Source organism: Rhinolophus hipposideros, assembly GCF_964194185.1.
Source record: "Rhinolophus hipposideros genome assembly, chromosome: 6".
Classification (NCBI taxonomy): Eukaryota; Metazoa; Chordata; class Mammalia; order Chiroptera; family Rhinolophidae; genus Rhinolophus; species Rhinolophus hipposideros.
In genome coordinates, this window is record NC_138052.1 from 72,526,543 (window position 1) to 72,551,762 (window position 25,220).

The 25,220-nt window shown below is 35.3% G+C and overlaps 1 protein-coding gene across 3 annotated transcripts in view; it reads left to right on the forward strand.

Moving 5' to 3' along the window:
* Window positions 1-25,220, forward strand: part of NBEAL1 (neurobeachin like 1) — a 145,976-nt gene that overhangs the window by 14,477 nt on the left and 106,279 nt on the right. For all 3 annotated transcript variants that reach the window (XM_081051454.1, XM_081051453.1, XM_081051455.1), the window contains exons 3-7: window positions 7,142-7,233; window positions 15,467-15,628; window positions 18,106-18,187; window positions 18,750-18,877; window positions 25,138-25,220. In XM_081051454.1, the coding sequence (XP_080907580.1) occupies window positions 7,142-7,233; window positions 15,467-15,628; window positions 18,106-18,187; window positions 18,750-18,877; window positions 25,138-25,220 (547 nt within the window). The remainder of the gene's footprint in view (window positions 1-7,141; window positions 7,234-15,466; window positions 15,629-18,105; window positions 18,188-18,749; window positions 18,878-25,137) is intronic.

A 25,220-nucleotide genomic window follows, 5' to 3' on the forward strand; every position in this document is an offset into this window, starting at 1 on the left:
ATCCATTTTAAGAAGGTAAGAAAATAACACAAAGTAAATTGTAAGATTTTTTTCTTCAATGTGAAAATTCTTAAATTGTTTATTTTTCAGTTGTTGCAGGAAATACGTAAGGTTGACAAGTATTAAGGGATATGTTTAATTTGAATAAGTCATTCATTATATACATCTTGGGATGAATAGCATAAATACACTCCATATCTGGATGTAATCTTAAAAATCTGGAAGTGAGATTGAGAGTAAATGAATAGTTCTTTTTTCTGCAAATCTTTCTAGTGGTCATTGTAGTATCATAGGAAATTGTAAGGATTATTGCAGAAATTTGTCATAATAAAATGCTGGATCTAGGAAATACTGGTCAGTAACTTCTATATCACAAAAGAGATAACCAGATATATACTTCTGAAGGCCGTATATAACAACTATGTAATATTTTTTGTCAAAAAAATTGAACCTAAATCTGATAGTCTTTAGATCGACTAACTCATAGGAAATACAGAGACTGAGGAACATGTTAGGTGACATGAGGATATGCAGTCAGCAAAATCCCTAATGTCAGAAATATTCCATCACAAACGACCCAGTGTCTTCAACAAATCAGGGCAAAAGAAGAAATAGAATAGAAACCTATAGGATTAAAAGGCCTTAAGATATATCAATAAGTTGTAGTTTATGGACTTTATTTGGATCCTGATCTTATCAAACAGTTAAAAAAGGCATTTAAGAGTGAAGCAAGAAAATATGAACACCAATATTAAGGAACTGCTAAATTTTTAGGTGTGATAATATTGTCATATTTTTAAAAGATCTTTTAGGGATATATATTGAAATATTTGTGGGTGAAATAATATCTGGGTTTATTTAAAAATAATCCAGTTGAGGATGGGGATAGAGGTGAAAGAAGATTGATAATGCATGATCTGATAATTGTTGGAGCTGAGTCATTATACCATTCTACTTTTATGTATGTTTGAAATTTTGTTTAATAGAATGCTTTTAGAAAGAGCAGAAGTTAATGAAATAATACACATAATGGAAACGATCAACCAAATAAAAAGTGGGTTCTTTGATAAAATTATGAAATTGAATCAGGAAGATAAAGTTTTTTGTTATATATGTTTTGGAAATATTCACAGCCATATTTTATCTCAAAGATAATATATTATTAAAAACCTCATTTAACTTTGCTTGATTAGTGCTTCTCAAACTTGATTAAACACAGCCATCTTTTTTTAAACTTTTCAAATCACATGCATTCTCATCCAAATGAACAGTGTTCCTAAGTGCTTGCTTAGGAAAATGCTGACTTCTACAGTTTTATAATCCTATGCACCTGTCCCTTTGCTTCCTGTCATTTCCACACTGGAACAATACCAAATATTGTACATCTTGGAATGTATCTTGCTATTTGCTATCTGTCTGGGAATTCGGTTCTTCCCTCCTCTCTCTGTGACAATATTTGCTTATGATCTATGAAAAGTTGAGCGTGCTTCTGCTGCTCAGTTACCTCTAACTGACAGTAACTCTTTTCTTTGTATTATTTAAATATTTGTAACAACTATTTTACTTCTCATGCTGTTTCGCATTTATTTGTTTATGCCTCTCTTCTATTGCAAAAAGCACTTTGAGGACAAGATTGTTATTTTTTTAAATTGAGGTATAATTGACATACAATTATGTTTTATTTATCTTCCTATTCATAGAGTCTAGCACTATCCTCGGTTGGTACGTGGTTGGTGTGTACTTATTAAATGCTGTTTGAAGTGTCTGGGTTCTATCACAAAAACTTGAGAGCTGGCCTGAAAGACTAATCATCATTAATAATAAAGTTTCCATGGGGGAGGAATTTATCTTGTTTTGGTAGGATGTTAGAGAATATGTTATGAATATAACTGATTTAAATGAACTTTTAAAATACAACTCATGTAAGTTGGAAGCTGCCCAACATGTGGCTGAAATATGTACATGTGTCTAAAAGTTTATAGTTTTAAAACTTGAAGGAATACTACAACTCAACTATTGTGTGAAGGAAGTAAGGTGTTCCCCCTAGTCCCATCTGTCCCCCCTCCCCTTAAGAACTAGTTGAAATTAGATTCTGTAATTCCATGACCTGCTAAAGCCTCCCAGCAGGGGAGTGGATGTTATGAGATGATAAAAGGAGGCTTTTCTGTAATTTAAATAATCATATTTGGTTAATGGCCACTGTATTGAACAGCACATGTTTAAGTGTTTATAGACTTTATTTTATGGTAGTGGGGAGCCATCGAATGAATGGATTTGAACAGGAGAGAAGATATGATTAGATTTAAATTTAACAAATTCCACTAGTAGCTCTCTGTAGGTGGGAGAAGCTGAAGCTGTAGAGACCAGTAGGAAGCTGTACAGCAGTCCAAATGAAAGACTGTATTCATCTTAAACAATGGCAGATGATTGGGTGAATATCTGAATGCAAAATCAATAAAGTTGGTTTTGTAATTATTTTACAATTGCTTATTTTACTACATTGGATCATGACCAACTTGATAGTTAAGTCTGTATCTTAATAATGATAGCCAACATGTTTTGAGTATTTGCTAAATGTCAGGCATTGCTGAATGCCTTGCATTTATTATTTCATTCAGTGATCTCAACAACCCTATGAGATAGGAAGTATTATCTTCATTTTATCGATGAAAAACAGGTCAGAGATGAACCTACCAAAGTGACACTGATAGTAAATAGAAAGAGATTTGAAAGGAAGATTATACAATTAAAATGTGTCAAGTGGGCTGATGAAATATTTAAATATGTTTATGTGTAGTGCGGAACATACCTATTTTGTGGGAATTTCCTAATTTTGGCACACAGTAGGTTATAAAAATAGTATTTGTTAATACTTATTGAGCATATACTATGTGCTAGGCATTGTGTTCTGAGCCTTTGACACGTATTAGTTTATTTAATTTTCACAACAGCCCTCCAAAGAAAGGTACTATTATTTCCTTTTTTAAAGAGGAAGAAACTGATGTGCAAACAGGGTAACTTATTCTAGAAAGTGATCGAACAGAGATTAGGGTCTACATAATTTGGCCCCAGTGCTCCTGTGGTACTTCATACATTTGTGTGCTGTGTTAATAAGTATAGTTTGAATGTGGAGATAAACCATCTTGTGATGTTTTAATATACTCTGTTAACCAGATAAGTAACTAAGCTTGAGATTCAATTAATATTGTTTCTGAGAGTGTGGAGATCTTTTTATGACCTTTGCCAGTAAAATATAGACCCTCTACTAAGGCTTTACTCAGACTGTGTGGTATATGGCTGTTTTGTGTTAAACTGTTTATGGCCCTGAGTTGACTGATTCTGACTAAACTCTTCCCTACTTTTTGCCCACTAAGCACCATTTTATTCCTGCTTATGGTTGAAAGACAGTGTAGTAGTGTAGTGTTGTTTCATGAAAAGAGCACAGTTGGATTCATTGCATTTTAAACCCAGCACTATCAATTACTAGCTATATGACTCTGGGCAAGTTATATATCCTTAGAACTTCCCTTTTCTAACCTTTAAAAGGGGGAAAATAAAACTTTCTCTGGGTAGTTGTAAGAAGTAAATGGGATGATATGTATACTGGGGTGCCAAAAAAAATGCATACAAGTGGGCACTTTGGTCAACTTTGCTCAAGCAATAGTTCGCCACAATCAGAAGTGTCTGGACGCTGATGGTAACTACTTTGGGCACCTCTTGTAATTGCAGAAGTCAAACGTGACTTTTGTTATCAGTATATATAGAATATTATAATTTTAATAGTTTTTTTCCTTTCTTAAAATGTGTATACATTTTTTTGGCATTTTGGCACTGTGTGTGTGTGTGTGTGTGTGTGTGTGTGTGTGTGTGTGTATGTATTTTCAATGCCTGCTATAGTACTTAGCATTTGGCAGATGCTCAAAAAACTAACTGCTTTATTTGTTAATAAATGAAACATTGCCAAATGTAAGTGCCTTTTCTTTCCTTATGGTTGCTCAACTTCCTAGGAGAACTCTGTATTTGCCAAACACTTGTAAGACTGACCTTTAGATTTTGAACCAGATACTGTAGAGTTCTTAAATAAACTATGAGGAGAAATGCATTAATTCTTTATGGCATTATGAGACTGTTTTGTTTTCAACTTTTACAGAGAAATAATCCTTTGCTTTATTAAAGAGGAATAGTGATAAGGAAAACTCCAGCTACTTGTATTTCTGGAGTCCTATCCTGAATGCATGGTTGGCTAGCTGGCTGGCTGAAAGAATGAAAGAATGAATGAATGAATGAATGAATGAATGAATGAATGAATAACATTCTAGTTGGAAATGATAAAAGCAAGTAATGAAACCCTTGAGAAAATTTCTCACAAGATAGTTCTTTTTCTGAAATATTTCCATCTTATTTCTCAGTGATGATGTAGATAGTGGCAATTTACCATCTGATTGTGGAACAGGATATTAATAGAAAAACAAATACACAAAAGGTCAGCAGTCTGCATATTCTGGGAACATTCTTTTAGGAATTCTGATTTGTAGTGTAATGCTTTTATTTTAGGGAAATAAATTACTTGAGTTCCTTTTATCCAAGAGCAGTTCCTAGCTAATGGTATTTAATGACTAAGGATCTAAGACTCCTGAGTGTCATGTTGAAATTGACTAGAGTAAAGAAGTATTAAGGAGGTGAAGGAAACAAATTTGAGCATCGTTTTTATGATGCAGTTCATATTTAAAAAGACATTTCTGATGAATCATAGTTTTTTCAAATCAGCTTTGAGATGTAACTTACCATAAATGCACAGAATTTAAGTGTCAATTTGATGAGTTTTGATACAAGCAAACATTAATGTAACTACTATCCTAATAAAAAAAATAGGGAATTTTGGGCTTAGGTGGTTGGAGCTCCGTGCTCCTAATTCCAAAGGCTGCCGGTTCGATTCCCACATGGGCCAGTGGGCTCTCAGTCACAAGGTTGACGGTTCAATTCCTCAAGTATGGGCAGCGCCCCCTGCAACCAAGATTGAACACGGCACCTTGAGCTGAGCTGCCTCTGAGCTCCGGGATGGCTCAGTTGTTTGGAGTGCGTCTTCTTAATCACTAGGTTTCCAGTTCGACTCCCGCAGGGGACGGTGGGCTGCGCCCCCTGCAACTAGAAACGGCAACTGGACCTGGAGCTGAGCTGCGCCCTCCACGACTAAGACTGAAAGGACAACAACTTGACTTGGGAGAAAAAAAAAAAGCCCTGGAAGTACACACTGTATCCCAATAAAGTCCTGTTCCCCTTCCCCAATAAAATCTTTAAAAAAAAAAAAGAAATTTCTATCACCTAGGAAGGTTCCCTTTGTTTCCCTTTGTAGTCAGTCTTCTAAAAGACAGCCAGTGATCTAGAACTGTGTATAAATGAAATACTGTATATGCTTTAATGCCTGGCATCTTTTACTCAACATGTTTTTGAAATTTCTGCTTGTATCAATAGTTCATTGTTACTGGGGATTAGCATTCCACTGTGTGAATATAGCACAATTTGTTTGTCAGTTAACCTGTTGATGGAATTTTGGTTTATGTCCAGCTTTTGGCTATTAAAAATAAATCTGAACATTTTTGTACAAGGAGTTTTGTGGATATGTTTTCACTTCTCTCCAGAGGAATGGCTGGGCCATGTGATAAATCTGTGTCTAACTTTAAAAGAAACTGCCAAATTGTTTTCCAAGTGATTACACCATTTTATACTCCCACCAGAAATGGGAGTTCCAGTTACTTTCCATCTTTAGCTAAACTGGTATGGTTACTTTTTTCACTTTTAGGCATTCTAGTGGTTGTATAATGGTGTTTTATTTGACTTTAATTTGCATTTCCCTGGATAACTAATGATTTTGAGCATTCATTCATGTGCTGTTTAGCCCTTTGTGTATCCCTTTTTGTGAAGAGATTGAGTGTTTTGCCCTTTTTAAAATTGAGATATTGGTTTATAGGCATCCTTTGTATATTCTTTGTATAAGTCCTTTGTCAGATATATGTACTGAGGATATTTTCAGCTGATATATGTCCTTTTCATTTTCTTAATGATATCTTTTCATGATTAGAAGTTTTTAATTTTGATTAAGTCCAATTATTATTTCTTTTTTTTTGGTTTGTGATTTTTGTGTCCTAGCTGTGAAATCTGTCTACCCCAAAGTTGCAAAGGTATTCTCCTATGTTTTCTTTTAGAAGGTTTTCATTTTTGTTTTTATGTTTAGGTTAATGATGCATCTTTGATTTGATTTGATTTATGCATTTCATTTTTCTCATTAATTCATTGAACAAATATTTATCCAGCATCTGGTCAGTACCAGGAACTGCTTTGGACACTTGGTATCATCCATTTTAAACAAAGAGAGGTCACTCATCCTACACTTGTATGGCCTATGGACATGACAGGCAAATTAATAAGTAAATTACAGAGTATGTTAGAAGGTGAGAAAAAGCTATGAGCTGGGGCAACAAAATAGGGTAAGGTAAAGTTAGTAAGAAAGTTTGCAGTTTTAAGAAAGGGTGGTAAAATTAGGCTACATTGAGATTATGTCATCTAAAGAGTGACTTGAAGAAGATGAAGGATTTAGACATTCAGCTATCTGAGGGAAGACTTTCTAGGTAGGGAACACAGCCAATACAAAGGCCTTAAGGAGGAAGCATGTCTGTGTGTGCCAATGACAACCCAGAAGCCAGTGTAGTACGGGGTAATAGTGGGTAAGGTCACAGAGATAAGGAAGGGCAAATTGTTTAGAATCTTATAGGACGTTGTTAAGAGGATAGCTCTTTGTGTGAGTGGCATGAAAAGCCATGTCAGGGTTCACTAGACTTAGTACACATTTTAAAACAATGCCGTGTTCCCCCGAAAATGCGACTGGGTCTTATATTAAGTTTTGCTCCAAAAGATGCGTTAGGGCTTATTTTCAGGGGATGCCTTATTAAAAATCATGCTAGGGCTTATTTTCCGGTTAGGCCTTAGTTTCAAGGAAACACAGTATATGTCTTCCTGAGTATCACTTAGAAATTTCATTTTATTGCTTCTTTAGATTTCTCAGTTTATATCCGCTTAATACAAATAAGAGCTTTTTTTCCCCCCTGACAGGTATACTTAATATCCTAATGTTTTTTCATTTCAGAAAGATCCAGATTACCTGAAGCTATGGTTGGACAATTTTGTTTCTAGCTATGAACAATTCTTAGATGTTGACTTTGAAAAGCTGCCTACCAGGTGTGTAGAAACACTTAATTTTTTGCCTTTGGGTGAGTTTGTTAATTTTTGGCACAAAGACTTTATTGATGCCATATACAAGGATTGCATTTATGTGACAGACGTGGTATTCCTGTTTAAACCTGCTCTCATGGCAGACATTGCTAACTGATCACAGCAGTCTTTTTTGCTGATACTAGACTTGGCTTGTAGAAGCCTCTTCTCTACTTTGGTGAGCCATTGACAACTAACGGGGTGTCCTGCAGGTCACTCAATTCTGATACGACCCAGAGTTAGCGACAGATCCCACACGTTAAGGACACAGTCCTCTAGTAGACTGCCTTCACTTCAGACACTGTTTGCAAGTCTTAGGAGCCACCCACACTTCTGACCACCAACTCTAAACTTGGAGGTTCTCACAACTCCCTGAGGTTCACTAAGTTGCTAGAACAAGTCAGAACTCACTGAAAGAGCTATACTTATTATGATTTTGGTTTTATCATAAAGGATACATACAGGACAGGGCCTGGAAGGGACTTGGCTGGGGGCTTCCATGCACTCTCCCTGTGGAATCAGGGCATGTCACGTTCTCTGAATACTAGTATGTTCAAATAAGGAAACTCATTGAGCTTTGGGTGTCCACAGTTTTATTGGGCCTTACTATTATCATTGACTATGTGATTGAACTCAGTCACCAGCTCCTCTCTCCTCCCATAAAGTTAGGGGGAGCACTTTCTTTTATGGGTTTTTTTTTTCATGTGTGACCAGCCCCTCCAAAACTGTCTAAAGGCTGACCATGAGTCACTTCGTTTGCACAGATTTCTTTATTATATCACACGCATGAGAGTTGAAACTTACCTAAATTCCTGGCCTTAGAGTAGGGCCTTAGAAAACATCTTGGAGGAGTATTCAGATTTTGAAAAAGATTTGAAAATCATAAAATGGGGGGTAGGGGGGTTGAAATCTTACAGAAAAGTACAAGTGAAAGTACAACTCTTTTTCCCCATTCCTCTTCCTGCTACCATTTCCCCACTGTCACCGTTCCCAGGCCCACTTCCTAGATAGCTTTTCGTATCTCAAGCCATCCTGAAGCTTAGTAGTTGTTAGTCAGATAAGAGAGGTTAGGTTGGCTGGAGAAATGAGACAATTTTAGCCACAAAAGGAACTCCATTTATAGAGATGTGTTGAGAGCAGAGGGGAGAAATGGATAGTTGTTGATGATAAAGAGTATTTGGAGAACTAAAAATCTTCAAGGAGGAAAGTATTTGCAGTTTAGGGATGAAAGTAGGCAGTAAGAGGGTAGGCACAGATGAGTTGAATCTGGAGAATCAAATGGTAGCCCTATCATGAAGTGCAATGCGTGCACAGCTAACAGACTTTGATTTTTTGTTATGGAAGACATGAAGCTCTAAAGAATTTTCTGCATATGAGTGTCATGATCAAGGTTTCTTTTAAATAATTTTTTTGTTTCAATTGCAGTTGACATAAAATATTACATTTGTTTCATGTGTACAGCATAGTAATTAGACATTTATATAACTTAGGAAGTGATCACCCTGATAAATCTAGTACCCATCTAACACCATGCATAATTATTACAGTATTATTGACTATATTCCTTATATTATATTTCACCCCATGACTATTTTGTAACTAACAATTTGTATTTCTTAATCCCTTCCCCTTTCTCACTCAGCCCACCCGAACCCCGCTGCCATCAGACAAACATCAAAATGTTTTCTGTATCTAGTTTGTTTCTGTTTTGTTTATTCATTTTATTTGTTCTTTAGAGTCTACATACAAGTGAAAATCATATGGCATTTGTCGTTCTCTGTCTGATATACTCCACTCAGTTTAAAACCCTCTAGGTCCATCCATGTTGTTGCAGTGGCAAGATTTCATTCCTTTTTATAGCTGAGTAATATTCCATTATATATGTCTACCACATCTTCTTTATCCATTCATCCATTGATGGCCACCCAGGTTGCCCTCCATATCTTGGTTATTGTAAATAATGTTGCAGTGAACATAAGGATTCACATGTCCCTTTGAAATAGCATTTTGGATTTTCTTCAGGTGAATACCCAGAAGTGGGATTACTGGGTCCTCCTTTGTCTCTTGTTATAGCCTTTGTTTTAACGTCTATTTTGTCTGGTATAAATATTCCTAGCACAGCTTTTTTTTTGTTGTTTCCATTTTCATGAAATATCTTTTTCCCATCCGTTTACTTTCAGCTTGTATGTGTCTTTCAATCTGAAGTGAGTCTCTTGTAGGCAGCATATGTAAGGGTCTTGTTTTCTTATTAATTCAGCTGTGTCTATTGATTGAAGCATTTAATTCAAGTTTAAAGTAATTGTTGATAGATATATAGTTATTGCCATTTTATTATTCATATTTTTGATCTTTTCTTTTTTTCTTAAAGAAGTTCCTTTAACAGTTCTTGTGATACTGGTTTGGTGGTGATGAACTCCTGTAGCTATTTATTGTCTGGGAAGCTATTTGTCCTATTCAAATGTATCTTTGCTGGGTAGGATGATCTTGGTTGTAGGTGTTAGTTTTTTATCACATTGAATATTTCCTGCCAATCTCTTCAAAATTTCTGTTGAGAAATCAGCTGACAATCCTATGGAGGAAGCTCTTTTGTAGGTAACTAACTGTCTCTTGTTGCTTTTAAGATTCTCTCTTTGTCTTTAACGTTTGGTATTTTAATTATGTTGTATCTTCTTATGGGCCTGTTTGGATTCATCTTGTTTGGGACTCTGCATTTCTTGAACTTGTATGCTTATTTTCTTTGCCAGGTTAGGGAAGTTTTCCATCATTATTTCATCAAGTATGTTTTCAGTTCCTTTCTGTCCCTTGTCTCCTTCTGGAACCCCTATGATATGAATGTTGGTATGCTTGAGGTTTTCCCAGAGGTCCTTTAAACTATCCTTTTTTTTTTTTTTTCTTTTTTGGATTCTTTTTTCTTTTTGCTGTTCCAATTGGGTGTTTTCTGCTACCTTGTCTTCCAAATCACTGATTGGAACCTTTGCTTCATCTAATATACTGTTGATTCCTTCTACTGTATTCATTTTAGTTATTGTATTCTTTATATCTGACTGGTTCTTTTTTATGTTTTCTGTCTCCATTTTTATGTTTTCTATCTCTATTGACGTTCTCCCTGAGATCATTGAGCATCCTTATAACTAGTGTTTTGTACTCTGCATCTGGTAGATTGCTCATCTCTGTTTTGTTTTGTTCTTTTTCTCAGGCTTTGTTTTGTTCTTTCATTTGGGACATGTTTCTTTGTCTTCCCATTTTGGCTGCCTCCTTGTGTTTTTCTTTTTCTTTCCTGTTTATTAGGTAGAGTTGCTATGTCTCCTAGCCTTAGTAGAGTGGCTTTATGTAGTTGGTGTCCTGTGGGGCCCAGTGGTGCAGTCTCCTTGGTCAGCTGGGCTGGGTGCTCCAGCTGTGTCCATTGCTGGGTTGTGTAGGCCCTCCTGTTGTTGTTGAGCCTTGGTTCCTCTGTGCACATTAGTGGGAGGGATTGACCCTCAGGCTGATTGGTTGTGACTACTGTCTGTGACTACAGTGGAGGAGCTATTGTGCTGGGGCTGCCACCGAAGAGCAAGATTTGCTTTTGCGGGATTCTGGTGCCTGCCAACTCTGTACTTTGGGTGTGTTTTCAGCAGAGGAGCCCTGATGGTGCAACTGTATGGTCTGAAGCTGACCACTCGGTGTGCCAGCTCTGGGGCATCCTGGGAGGGGTCTTGCCACAGGCCAAGTTCAGCTGTTGCCTGTTCCCTGCCCAGGGCCACCTGGCGTGAGCCACAGAGGGATCTGTTGATGGCTTCCACCTGTACAGGGATTGAAGGTGCCTGGGAGAGGCCAAGCCTCGAACTGAGGCTGCCTATCTCCAGTGCCAGGCTTGAGGCTGCTCAGCAAGAGGTAGAAGGCATGCCGAGGCCAGGTTTTACTTGTTGGGCATTTGTGAACCATTGAGTGATTTTAGGAAAGTTTGTGGCATGAGCTAAGATAGGCCGTTTGTATGTAAAATCCACTGAAAACAGCTTTAGTGGACCTACAAGTTGAGTGGAGAGGGGTCTCAGGAAATCACTAGGGCAGGTTTAACCTGCCCTATGAATGGTTTTAACCAGATTGATGGAGATTCAGATGGCAGATATGGCAGTCACCTGACTCTGCATGCTGGGTTGGGCGAGGGCTCAACAAAAGAACAATAGCTTCTGCCAGCACTTTGGGAGAACGCTTCCCCTCCAGCCCTCGCTATGAAGCCAGACAATTCAGTTCCTCCCTGTATGTCTCTGGTGTCTTTTGAGCTGCTTCCCCAGAGTTGGAACTCAGAGAGAATGAGTTCGTGTGTAGGTCTTTTAACAGGAGTACTTAGGATTCCAGCAGCCCTTCGTCGCACTCAGCCACAATCTTTGCTGGTTTTGACAGCCAGAGGTTGTGGAGACTTCTCTTCCTAGCACGGGTACCCTGGGTTGGAGAACCTTGCTGTTCAGGGGGTACTGCCACAGCCAAGGTATCCCTCTTGAATTTTAGCTGCCATAGGTGGGTGTGGGGCCACCATGTTCTGTGTCTCTGCCCCTCCTACCAGTCTCCACATGGCTTCTTCTGTGTATCCTTAGTTATAGAACTTATGTTCAGCTAGACATCAATGATGGTTGTTCTGTAATTTAGTTGTAATTTTGATATGGTCATGAAAGAATGCAAGCACAATGTTTACCTACTCTGCCATTTTGTACAGAAAAAAATGATTTTTTTACAAAAAGTCACTTTGACTTTAGTAGCATTATGGAGCTTGGATTGGAAAGGGTTGAGACTGAAACCAAAAAACCAATTAAGAGGTAATTGTAATAATTCAGAGAGTTTGGACCAAGGCATTGAACTTAAGAAAAGCTATGGTATGTTCTGAAAGCAATAGTGCTTCATAATTATATAAATGCAGTTTCAGAGTTCTTCCTGGTTAGATTATTTGTAACACACTTATAAAGGTTGAGAAGTATTAAATCTTGAACTTCAAAATAAGATTATATTACTGATTTCCACTCATAAAAAAAGAGTATATTATAGTTTGTGCATATAAGTACTTTCATTTTAATTATTTAGAGTTTACTTTAAATCATGAGCCTAATGATTTTATGGATAATTTTATCATCCATACATTATAAATTATAAATATCTCCTTTCATAGGAGGTCATTTCTAAAAACATGTAGACTTACATTGTCATTACTATATTTAAATTAAGATGAAGAATACCAGGAGCATTGCTTTATTTGTGATTTTGTTGGTTTATTTGAAATTGTATTTCATATCTTTGTCAGAAATCTACTAGTAGATTTTACTAGTAGAAAACTTTGTTTTTCAAGTGACTGCTATGTCACTTGTTATACACAAGATGTATAAAATTAGTCACCTTAAAGATAAGAAACTCACAGATAATCATTAAAGTGAACTGACTTGAATTTCCAAGTTAGAAAATTCATAACACAAGGCAAGGACTGCATTCACTATAATTTAAAGCCTTGCAATTTAAGCTGGACTTCATCAACCAATGGTCTTTTGCACCGTTTCAGTGCCAACAAGGAATCCGCAGTTTGAGATGTAGTGAAGAAGGAAAGTTTGCAACAGCTCGTTTGTGATACAGACCAGCTGTGAGAATAGCATGGCTGTGGAACAGCACGACTGTGAGGTGATCTTGGGGCAAGGTGGTCTTGGGGTGAGGCCCCTCTTAGGCTAGACATCTCTGTTCTGTTCTGTTCTGCCTGCTCCGCTCTGTTCTCTTCCTCTCTGGTCTGGTGAGATATTGTTTGTTTTTAGTCTTTGGTGGTTCAGCTCCATCCAGCAAAACAGTCTGCAGTCTTCTGTGGAAAGGGAAAGTGTGCTCTCTGAGCCAGAGGGGAGCTGACTTATGCAGGCAGAATTCCTGCCCCTGGTCCCTGATTTGTCCATTCTCATGCAAATAAAGACTCCAAATCCTAGGAATTTAATTGGTCAGAATGGAGCTGCTCTGATTGGTTGGTGAAGATGCTGATGGGGATATAGTTGCTCAGCTCTGATTAGACGGGGAATGCCTTAGTCCTATTGGTTGAAATATAATTTGAGGAACACCCTCTATAGGGGCTGGCTCAGATGGCAGGAACACAGTGTCTTCAGGCAGTTCTGCATAGTTTTCTCCCTGAAACACAGTTTGCATGAGATGTCCCTGTGTAGAAACAGCTGCTAGGCTCTGTTTTTTAAATTTGAGCCCAGGTAGCCTCCAGGAGCCCTTCTTTGCAGGTATTTTCTTTCTCAGCATCCACGACCTTTTCCTGTGTTAGATGGAGACAACAGTTGGCAGCAGTTTACAGTAAACATTCAATAGCCAAACAGAAGAATGGAACAGATTTCTGAAATTTGGGGAATTTCAGCAAGAGGAGCATAGAATTTGGGGCAGTAAAGTCCTAAAAGTGGGTAAATGCTTCTACATTCTTAAATCCCAATCGTATTAGGAACATGGCTAAAAATTTCAATTTTGTCCAAAAGTCATGTACTAAGCAAACTCCAATTTTATAAAGAAAGTTAGTGAAAAAAACATATTGTTTTGTTTAATAAAATAAAAAAGTATGTGTAAATAGATAATGGGACAACGGAGGACAAAAGGAACTACTTTTAAGTAAGTAGGATTGAATATTGAGAAATCTAATGTTTTCTTTATTGTTGACATGTTTTTGTAAAAGTGAAAAGGATAGTTTAGCTTAATTTTGAAAATCAGTTATATTAAATCTTTATTTGACATTACTCTGGTTTTTCTAATTACCTCATTTTAGCTTTTCAGCAGGAAAAAAAGTATATAAAAATGAGAGTTTTTCTGGTACCATTTATAAATAAGAGAGAATGAAAGCGTCCACAAGTGAAGTGATGCCCAGACTAAAATGAAACATGTATTTTTGTAACCTGGTTATAGAATTTGGCAATCTTGGTAATGTGCTTTGTGATTTATTTTCCATGTAATTTAATTAAAGTCAGGTGTTTATTTTATAAAACTATTTACATTGTGGTGTGGTTTAGAAAGAGGATATAATATTTATTATAGATATTTATGTGACCGCTAATAATGTGCTTCAAATTTTTCTGTCCACAGGAATGAAACAGCCTTTTACTCTTTGTAAAAATAGTAGTACTACTTCATATTAAGCATTATCTGAAGAGACACTATTATAAATATAATTGTTATATACTAATAAGAGCTCTTTAGGTTGCTCCTTTGTGCTTTGGGCGTTTTTCTTAATAGAGATAGGGAAATTAGTATACAATGATTTTTGAAAAGATTCTTAGATTTTAGTGATAGTGTATTTAAAATATATTTTATTTTTAGAGTTTTTTATGTATTTCAAAGCTGACAATGCACATTGACTTTCTGCTTTCAGAGCCCTGTTAAATAAGGCAGATGATACTACAATTTTATAGATTAGGGAACTTCAGAGATTAAATGAAGTGCTTCATGTTACAGAGGTGGAACTTAGTACACAGGTCTTCTGACTCTTCAATCTAGAGGTTTTTTATTATGAGACACACACAGAGGAGCCAGTCACATCTGGTATTGGTTTCTGCCCTTAAAGAACTGTGGTCTTCTTACACAGAAACTATTGTCATACATATTGCTATATTACTTTAAGAAAATCTTCTACTGATGCTCATGCTTGGAGTTCTACCTTCACCTCTTTATCTTTCTCCTTTCCTTTTGCTGGTTATCTTCTCTCCCTCTTCTGATCACTTGACGTGGAGAACCTATAGGTAGGTGAATATTGTTTATTTAGTATAGCAATTGACATTAGCAATTAAATTAGTTATAGGTACTTCATTTTTATTTACTCGTTATTTCTTTTAGAAATGGTATGCACATGTTATCACACACATGTATTTCTAAATAGAAAGTGAACTAATTTATATTATAAATATTTTCTTTGAAAATATTAGTATATGTGCTGCCGAAGCGAGCACTTTCTTTGAAAATATTAAAAAGTCTTTCTCTCTCTCTCTCTCTTTCTCTCTTTTCAGTAAGCCTCCACTGAAGTAAGACTAACTACTCCTCTCTAATAATCTTCCTAAGTATCACTAATCAACTGGTGGTGCCTTGCAGGGAAGGCACTGAGTATCTGGAATAAAAGAGCTTCTTTAGGATTTGAGCTAAAAATGAATTCCTTTGAAGTGCAAAATATTTCTTACTGTACTTAATCTTCTTTCTTGTTTTTTGCCCCCTTACATTGTAGGGTAGATGATGTCCCTCCAGGAATATCTCTGCTTCCTGACAATATTCTGCAGGTTCTGAGAATTCAGCTACTACACTGTGTTCAGAAAATGGCAGATGGGTTAGAGGAACAACAACAAGCCTTATCAGTTTTGCTTGTCAAATTCTTCATCATTCTTTGCAGGTATCTGGTACAAATAAACTAGTTATCTGTTTTAAATAATTGTTACCAAGGTGATAATACATTTATTGATTATTAATGGTATTTTCATATGGAGCATTAAAGGATGAGTGCCCCTTTTGCAGTAGGCTTGTGGTTTAATATTATATTGGAAAACCTTTTAGTTACTATACCTACAAGGTCTGACAGTTACATTTGCGAACTTGGTACCGTGCGGTCACACTGGCAGCACTCTACAAACAGCTCGGTAAGGTTTCATAATCTTGGTATATCAGTGTCTCACAGCTGTCTTCATGGTGATGTGTGGCGGTATCTTGCTGAATGGTGTTCATTATTACTGTTGCATGTTTTTGTGTGCAGTCGTGAGAATGTCTGAGTTTGAATTAGAGCAACGAACAAATATTACATTTCTTGTTAAACTTGGCAAGAGTGGAAGTGAAATCAGGAACATGTTAGTCCAAGTTTATGAGGATAATGCCAGGAAGCAAACAGCATTGTACAAATGAATTATATGTTTTTCTGAGGGGAGAGAATGCATCACTGATGAAGAGAGGTCAGGGCGGCCAGCAAGGAGCAGCACTGACAAAAAGATTGCAAAAATTCATCGACTTGTGTGTCAAAATCATTGGCTGACTGTGAGAAGCATAGCCAAGTAAACATCGATAGAGAAACAGGAAAATCTTAACTAAAAATCTTGGCATGAGAAGGGTGTGTGCAAAAATGGTCCCAAAGGAGCTCACCAATGAACAAAAGCAAAGGAGAGTTGAAGTTTGCCAAGACCTTGGAGAGTCAAGATGATGTTTTGGGCCATGTTATCACTGGTGATGAAACTTGGGTGTACCAACAGGACCCTGAAACAAAGTGTCAAAGTGCACAATGGAAGTCAGCCAGTGCTCCACGACCAAAAATGTTCCGTCAGTCCAAATCAAGAGTCAAAATGATGTTGCTAACCTTTTCTGATATCAGAGGGATTATTCATTATGAATTCATACCAACTGGATAAACAGTTAACTAAGTTTACTATTTGGAAGTTCTGAAAAGGCTGCGTGAAAAAGTTAGACAAAAATGACCGGAACTGTTCGCTAACAATTCATGATTCTTGCATCATGACAATGCACCAGCCCACGCGGCACTGTCTTTGAGGAAGTTTTTAGCCACTAAACAAATAACTGTATTGGAACACATTCTCTACTCACCTGATTTGGCCCCCAATGACTTCTTTCTTTACCCGAAGATAAAGGAAATATTGAAAGGAAGACATTTTGATGACATTCAGGGTAATATGATGACTGCTCTGATGATCATTCCAGAAAAAGAGTTCCAAAATTTCTTTCAAGGGTGGACTGGGTGCTGATGTTGGTGCATAGCTTCCCAAGGGGTGTACTTTGAAGGTGACCATAGTGATATTCAGCAATGAGGTATGTAGCGCTCTTTCTAAGACGAGTTCGCAAACTTAATTGGCAGACCTTGTACATGTCTATACCAATACCACAGTGTTTTTCTTTGCTTTGTACTAAGAAATAAAATCAGAAAGTGTGAGTCCTCCATTTTGTTCTTTTTCAATATTGTTTTGGTTATTTAGGGTTTTTTGAGATTCAGTATGAATTTTAGAATGGGTTTTTCTATTCCTGAAAAGAAATATTGGGATTTTGATAGGGATTGTATTGAATCTGTAGATTGCTTTGGGTAGTTTTGACATTTTAGCAATAGTAAGTCTTTCAGTCCATGAACATGATACGTGTTTTCATTTATTTATATTTTCTTTAATTGTTTTCAGCAATGGTGTTTAGTTTTCATTGTACAAATTTTTCATTTCTTTGGTTAATTCCTAAGTATTTTATTCTTTTTGATGCTGTTGTAAATGGAATTTTTTTTTCATAATTTCCTTTTCAGATTATTTATTGTTTGTAGGAATGCAGTTGTTCTTTATGTGTTGACTTTAAATCCTGCTACTTTGCTGAATTCATTTATTCTAATAGTCTGATTGTTGTTTATTGGGGTTTTTTTTGTTAGGTTTTTTTTTTTTTTGGTTGAATTGTTAGAATTTTCTGCTATAAGGTTATATCATTTGTAAATAGATAATTTTACTTCTTCCTTTCCAATTTGGATGCTTTTTATTTCTTTTTCTTGCCTAATTGCTGTGGTAGACCTTCCCAGTGCTATGTTGAATAGAAGTGGCAAAAGTGACTATCCTTTTTTTTTTTTTTAAAGTTTTATAACCGTTTATTAGAGCCAATTTTTGAGGACATGCCCTGAAGCAAGATATGAGCAGATTGAGAAAATACTCTGGAGAATGGTAGTTTTGCTGCTTATTTTATACGTTAGAATCAAAGGAGAAGACATAGGGAGGGTTACATGAAATGTTATTTGTAATTTATTTTCCAACATTTGTTTTCAGAATTTAACCTGAATACATGTGCATACATTTTTCTCACTATTTATATGTAATAAAGATACACGTATTTTTTTTTCCCTCACAGAAATCTATCTAATGTGGAAGAAATTGGGACTTGCTCTTACATTAATCATGTCATCACTATGACAACACTCTATATTCAGCAAGTAGGTGTGAATTAATGTATTCTTTTTTGCTGCTTTACTGAGAGTAACTGGGTTTTACTTTTTGAAATATTGTTAATAAAATTAATTGTTTTCAGAGTACATAATAATTGAGAAGAGAACTAAAATTACCATTGATACAATATACTTTAGTCATCTTATACATAATATCTAAATGTAGAAAAGGAGTCATTAATATATTTTGTTATTTTAGTTAAAAAATTAAAGTGTTTTATAAATGGCTTTTTTAAATGATACAATTTGTCATTTTATGTATTTATTATTCATTTAAAGCTCTCATTGAAAACATACTCTTTTTTGGTAAGATACTAGGTTATTCATTGGAAACCTTTCCTAAGACATGTATAAAATTTGAGAGGTTATATTCAGTTCATATGATTAATTGACTATCTTTAGACTCAAATGGGACTTAGGATTATTTTAATAAAAATGATTTGTTATTAGATGATGAATGAAACATGTAATCATTTAGTGATGTTGGTAAGGCTGTTATACAGTTTAATATTTTTACTAAATATAAATTTATGATTAACTTTATTCTCAGTTGAAAAGCAAAAAAAAAGAGAAGGAATTGGCAGATCAGACATCTATTGAAGAATTTGTGATCCATGCATTGGCATTTTGTGAAAGTTTATATGATCCATATCGGAATTGGAGGCATAGAATTTCAGGGTATGTCTTATAAATCATTATTTTCATTCAAAACCTCAATGTTGTAATACATACAATTCTTCAAAGTAGGTCTTATTCTCTGAGAGCAATTGGTAAGATGTGTATAAGACAACCCTTGTATCTGTCGCTGATGTAGAGAACTATATTGGAGGTAATGAATTCATGATACATGCCACTTCCAGACAATCAGTTTACCCTGAACTTTTATTTTATAGTGCAATTGAATGCTGATAACCAGATTGGAAAATTTCAAAGCTCAGTAGCATCAAGTAGAGAGTACATATTATTTTAAAGAACGACATGATCTCTGTTTTTAAAGAATATTTCATAATTTGAAAATGATTTTAAACACTGTTTTGTCTATTTAGGTTTAATTATGGGGCTTATGTCAGTCAGGGTCTAGTAAGGAAAACAGAAACCAAACTAATATTTAGAGAGAGAGAATATAATACAAGGAAATTGTTAAGTAAGTATTAGAGAATTCAAAAAACATAGGGGTACACTGATAATATAAACATAGTGACTTCGGGAAGCAGCTACTTCCCTGGGGCAGTGACAACAAATGGAAGAGATTGGAATTATTAGAGAAACTACAAGTTTGAAGAACAGGTCTTCCAGTGCTGGGGCTTGGACCTCTGAGGAAAGAGTATGATGTAGCCAATGTAGGTATTGCTGAGCAGCTATAAAGAGGCTGGTTTTGAAACTGCCAAAATTAAGCTGAAGATAGGAACCAATTTTGAATGCTACAGTTAAGAACTGTTGGCCAGTAAAGACTATGGTTTAAGGAATCAATTCCTTTTTCACTCTTTCAACCTTTGGGCTCCATTAGTCCCCAGAATTGGTGAACCCAACAGTAGGGTAGATGGAAAAAGAGAAATACAGTTTGCAGAGTGCCTGTCCCAGCATCACAAAGCAGATAGAATGTAGGATGATAGATTTGGAGGTTAGTGACAACAACATAATTACCAGTACGGAGCTCAAGGAGAAGAGTTTTAAACTTATATGTTTTTCTCACCTGTGGGCACAGAATAGGAAGATTTGTATCATCACCCATAATCAGACCTCTTTTTTAGGTCTGTCAAAAACCTGCTATACTTTCAATCTTAAGATTTTTCCATTTTCACTTTCAATTTAATCTGATCCACTTATAAATAATTCCCACTTCCTGCAACATTTTATTACTGAAATATTTGTTTTTTACAGACTTTTCAGGGTTTTGGGGATAGTATACATTCACTTTGAATAGTTAGCATTAGATCATGTTGAAGAATTGATAAGAGAGAGAACATTTATTTATGTAGACTATCTGGTAATAGTTGTATGTTCTATGTAGTGATACTTTATTGAAATAAATGCATCCTTTGGTTAAAGCAAGAGGTAGGAAGTAGAATAAGTAGGAACAAATACCCCAGTTATTAAATATAACTGTTCTATCTACTTATTTATAACAATCCAATTTACTTTCCTTTATGCCTGAAAGAAGTTGTCTTTATAAGGGTTCTCCATAGCAAGAGAACCAGTAGGGGTGTGTGTGTGTGTGTGTGTGTGTGTGTGTGTGTGTGTGTGTGTGTGTGTTTAGAAAGCGTTTATTATAAGCAATTGTTTCATGTAATTATAAAGGATGACAACTCAAACCTACGATGTGGATGGGCTGGCTTGCGCCCCAGGAACGTCACCCCCAAGGTGCAGTTACAGTCTGAAGGCTGGCAGGTAGAGAGCCAATGTTCCAGTCCCAATCCAAAGGCAGTCAGGCTGGAGACTCAGAATTGCTCATGCAGATGAAGTCCAAAGGCAGTCTGCTGGAGAATTAATTCCCTCTTGCTTGGAGAGGCCAGTCTTTTTCCTTACTGAGGTTTTCAGCTGATTGAATGAGGCACTTTGTGGAGGGCAATCTCCTTTTTCCAGGCTTTACCAATTTAAATGTTAATCTCACCCAAAAAACACCCTCCAAGTTGACACATAAGATGAACCAGCATGTTGTCATATACTTTTCTGGACTGTTTATTAATGGGGAGTTACTAATGACCTTCTGAATACTTTCTTTTCTATTGAGCTTTAATATGTCTTCTTTTCCCAGGGAGGAAATGCTTTGAACTTTCCTGTTGTATCAGTCAGGATAAAATAGATTATGCTGCAGTAACAAATAAGGTCCTACAATAACAAAGGTTTATTTCTTGTTTTTGCTGCCTGTCTAACATGGTTGGCAGGTAGCCTCTAATCCTCATAGTCACCCAAGATCCCAGACTGAGGAGCATCTAAGACTTTGCCAGTTACCGAGAGAAAAAGAAAGCTCTGAAATGTCTCACGTTGGCAATTTAATGCTCTGGTCTGGTCATGAGACATCTCATTTTCATTCAGAACTTAATTGGCCAGAACTAAGCACATTTTGCCATCTACTACAGTGAGACCAAGAAGTTAGTTCTATTATGTGACTAGAAGGGTAGATGTGGAAATAATTGGCAAACAGCATTGCCACTGCCTTTTTCCTCTACCTGTGTACTGCTCAGGTAGATTTAAAGAGGCACATAACAGTGCCTTGTTAGCATAATTCCAAATACAGAGCCATTTACAATTTTTTGTTTGATGAAACATATGGATGTTTGCATATCTCCATATGTAATTTGATTTAATTAGTAGATTTGATTTCTATATTTGCTAAATTTTAAATGTTTATAGAATCTCACTTATTTAGAAAGATTCCCTCAAGTGGAAATAAAGTATAGGGAAAGAAATCTTCCCTGAAAATGACTTATTCATTCAAGCATTTATTTAGCACTTTGTTTTTCAACTTATCAATGTTCCCTCTATTTTGACATTTATGCCAGGGAGTTCTTAAGGATATTGTATCTCATTCTCTGACTCTTGCTGCTTTTCATCCTCTACCTTGAACTTTTCAGTAATGGCAACTCTAAGATAACATTTTAAATTTTGAAACAATGACAGAGAGTTTTTCTTTTAGACAGCAAAATATATACAGGAAAAGGAGCTTAGATCAGATTGAAAATGGCAGAGGAAAGGCTTTCAAAGGAATCTTTAAGAGCAAAATGATTTTAAAAATGAGAGGAGAGAAGATATAAAAAGGCACACCTGAAACAAATAAAAACAAATTAAATAAAATTGGTAATTGAAAACAAAAACAACTTTTGAGAGCCAAAACAAGAAGAAAAATTTAAACATTATAATATAATGTAGAAAGAGAATTCTACATATGTAAGATGACAGCAGGAAAAGGAACAAAGAGTAGAGAATGAGTGGTGGCATTTCATGAGTCTGTACAATATATATGCCAGGAATTATGCTGGAAGCCGTCCGTGTATTATCTCTAGTAGACATAACAATTTTACCAGTAATAATAAGACCTGCTTCAGAGGTAAACAGTAAAGCAGGGATTTAGAGTTGAGTTTCTTTGGCTTTGACTTTGATAGGGAAATGAAACAGTACAAATACACCATGGAATCATGAGAAATCTATAGTTCATGGACGACCTATACAAGGGATCTATAGCAATAATTTATACCTTATATATTAATATGGTTCTGAAGTTAAATGGAAATTTGTAACGTACATTTTTTATTTATTGTTTGTGCTTGTTGCTTACCAAAACAGGTAAAACAGATTTAATTAAAATTAGGGTAATTCCAAATACAGAGCCATTTAAAATTTCTTGTTTGATGAAACATATGAATGTTTATATATCTCCATATGTAATTTGATTTAATTAATAGATTTAATTAATATTAGCTGAACTAATATTTGAACAGAATCAAAATTCTGTTTGTAGAATATTTGGAAAGATTCTCTAAAGTGGAACTAAACTGCAGGAAAATAAATCTTCCCTGAAACTGACTTACTCTTTCACATATTTATTTGAAAATATATTTATTGAGGTCCTACTTTGTGCAAGTTCAGTAGGACTCATTGCCTGCCCACAGAGAAAAATAATTATATTACGTTACGCTGTGGAGCTCCTACTGGTTAAATCTGGAACAGTGTATACATGACAATGATTAATTACAATAAAGAATTAGAAACCATTGAGGGGAACCACTATTGGATCAACTTGAATGGATTATGAATGGTAGATTAGATAAATAAATGTATTAATGTTCAATGCATTGAAATTTATAACTATATTGTGTTGTTATTGAAGACAATATCCTTGTTCTTAGGGAGTATTCACTAAAGTATTTGGAGGTAAAAGGCCTGAATACACATAATTTCTTCTTAAATGTTCTGAAATATTACATGTCTGAAAATGTGTATTTACAGGTATATGTATATGCACTAGTATATATGGGAAGAGAGTGAACAAATGATAAAACATTTGGGATAAAATTTTCCAATGCACCTGGGTAAACTGTATTTGAAGTTCTTTGTATTATTTTTATTCTTGCAACTTTTGCAAGAGTTTGAACTTATTTCCAGATAAAAATTAAGAAAATAGTTATGTCCTACGCATGATGGGAGCACAAAAAAGAAGCACAGAAAAATTGACCAGGGGACATAAATTTAGAAAACTGAGATGCAAACAAACCTTTTGCAGCTTTTGCAGAAAGCTGTTGATATGTATTCGCACCTGCTAAATACTAGATGCTTGGCCCAAATATCAGATAATAATGTAGCAACCATATGCTATATTCTAAACATGGTACAAGACTAAGTTCATTTTTAGCTGTTCTGTGTTAATCTATTGAAAATATGTAGTACAAACGACTTATGCTTTAATATTTGTATTATGTATAATAGTTTTAACTCCTTTTATTTATGTTAGCATATTAAAATTTCCCACAATTATAAAGGAAAATATTTATGTTCATATGTTACGTCTTATACAAGGCCTTTAAATGAGTCATTAATCACAAATTGCAGGAATACATTTTCATTATATTAAGTGAGAATGTTTATTGTAGTTTGTAGCATGGGATGTTTGGATAGGATATACCTAATCTGTTAATACCACAATTGATAATAAATGTGCAAAATGTAAATAATCTCATGGAAAAACATAATTGAAAAATAAATTCCGTTTTTCTAAAATTAATTTTTCTACCATATTACTGAATTTTTCTAAAGGTGTGACTGAATTTTTTATTTGAAACTCTAGTAATATTAGTATTGTTGTAAAGTCAAAAAAAATCTTTGATAATGATCTTACATAGGAAGATCCAATAATGTTCTAGCATGTTATGTTTGCAATTAAAGTAAAAACAAAGATTATGGTAATTCTTATGCCTCCTACACAATGGAAATAGTTTAGAAAGCAGTGAAGTAGCAAATGGTGTCTGATTTTGATTTTTAGTGAATCTGGATATTAGATCTGTGTCTTAAGAACTCTTTATTCTGTCATTACTGAGTCCAGCTGTGCTTATCTTATTTGGCTTATTCTATGGTCAGTTGGCTTTTCTTTGTACCTTTGAATAATTATAAGGAAAGTAATTTCAGTATCTCAGTGAAGAAGACATCTTAATTCAGTGCTTTATCAGTAGATCCTATTTAGATGTCCAGAATTTCTATGTGGTTCTTCACTTATTTTCCATTTTTTTGTTGGTTATATCTAACAGTGTTAAGAGTTTTTTCAGAGCATGAAAAAAAGTCTGTATTTTTAAAAAAATGTTCAGTAGTCTACCTGTTGGATGTATCATTATAACAGTAGCCTTTATTCTCCAATTCCCCACACCACCATCCCCATCTAAGAGACTCATTTTGTGTTGAATTGAAATGTTGTTGGTAAAAGTACATGTTATTTGTGTTGGCATTACCAAAGTCTCTGGAACTGTTTCAGCCATCATTCAGCCAGTGACAACTGGAATTGTCATTAAAAACAAAAATGATGCCAACCCATACTAGAGCTATATCCTTAAGATGAAAGAAGCCAATAGTATGGGCTCTTTGTGTCCAGATAAAAATTTCAGAAAATGGTACAAAGTAGCCTGATTTCTGATGAATTTCAGTTGCACTGTGGTAATAAGCTACTACTTTAATTAGTTCCTTTTTCTGTTTCAGTTTGGGGACTTAACCTGGTTTCTGTGTTTCACCATCACACATTTAAAAATTTTTGCTCAATTCAAAAGAAGAAATTCTTTTATTAGTGAGCATTTAACTAAATGGCTAGACTTCCTTTTTAAGATTACGTTAGTCCTGGAGATGTATTATTCAATACACAAATTGAAAGTAAAATATTAAACTTGAATTATTTTTGTAATTGTGGCATCTCTACTTGCCCATTAAATAATTTGATATTAACTGCTTTTTAATGATAGACGAATCGTTAGTACGGTGGAAAAAAGCAGACAGAAATATAAACCAGCTTCTCTGACCGTGGAGTTTGTTCCTTTCTTTTATC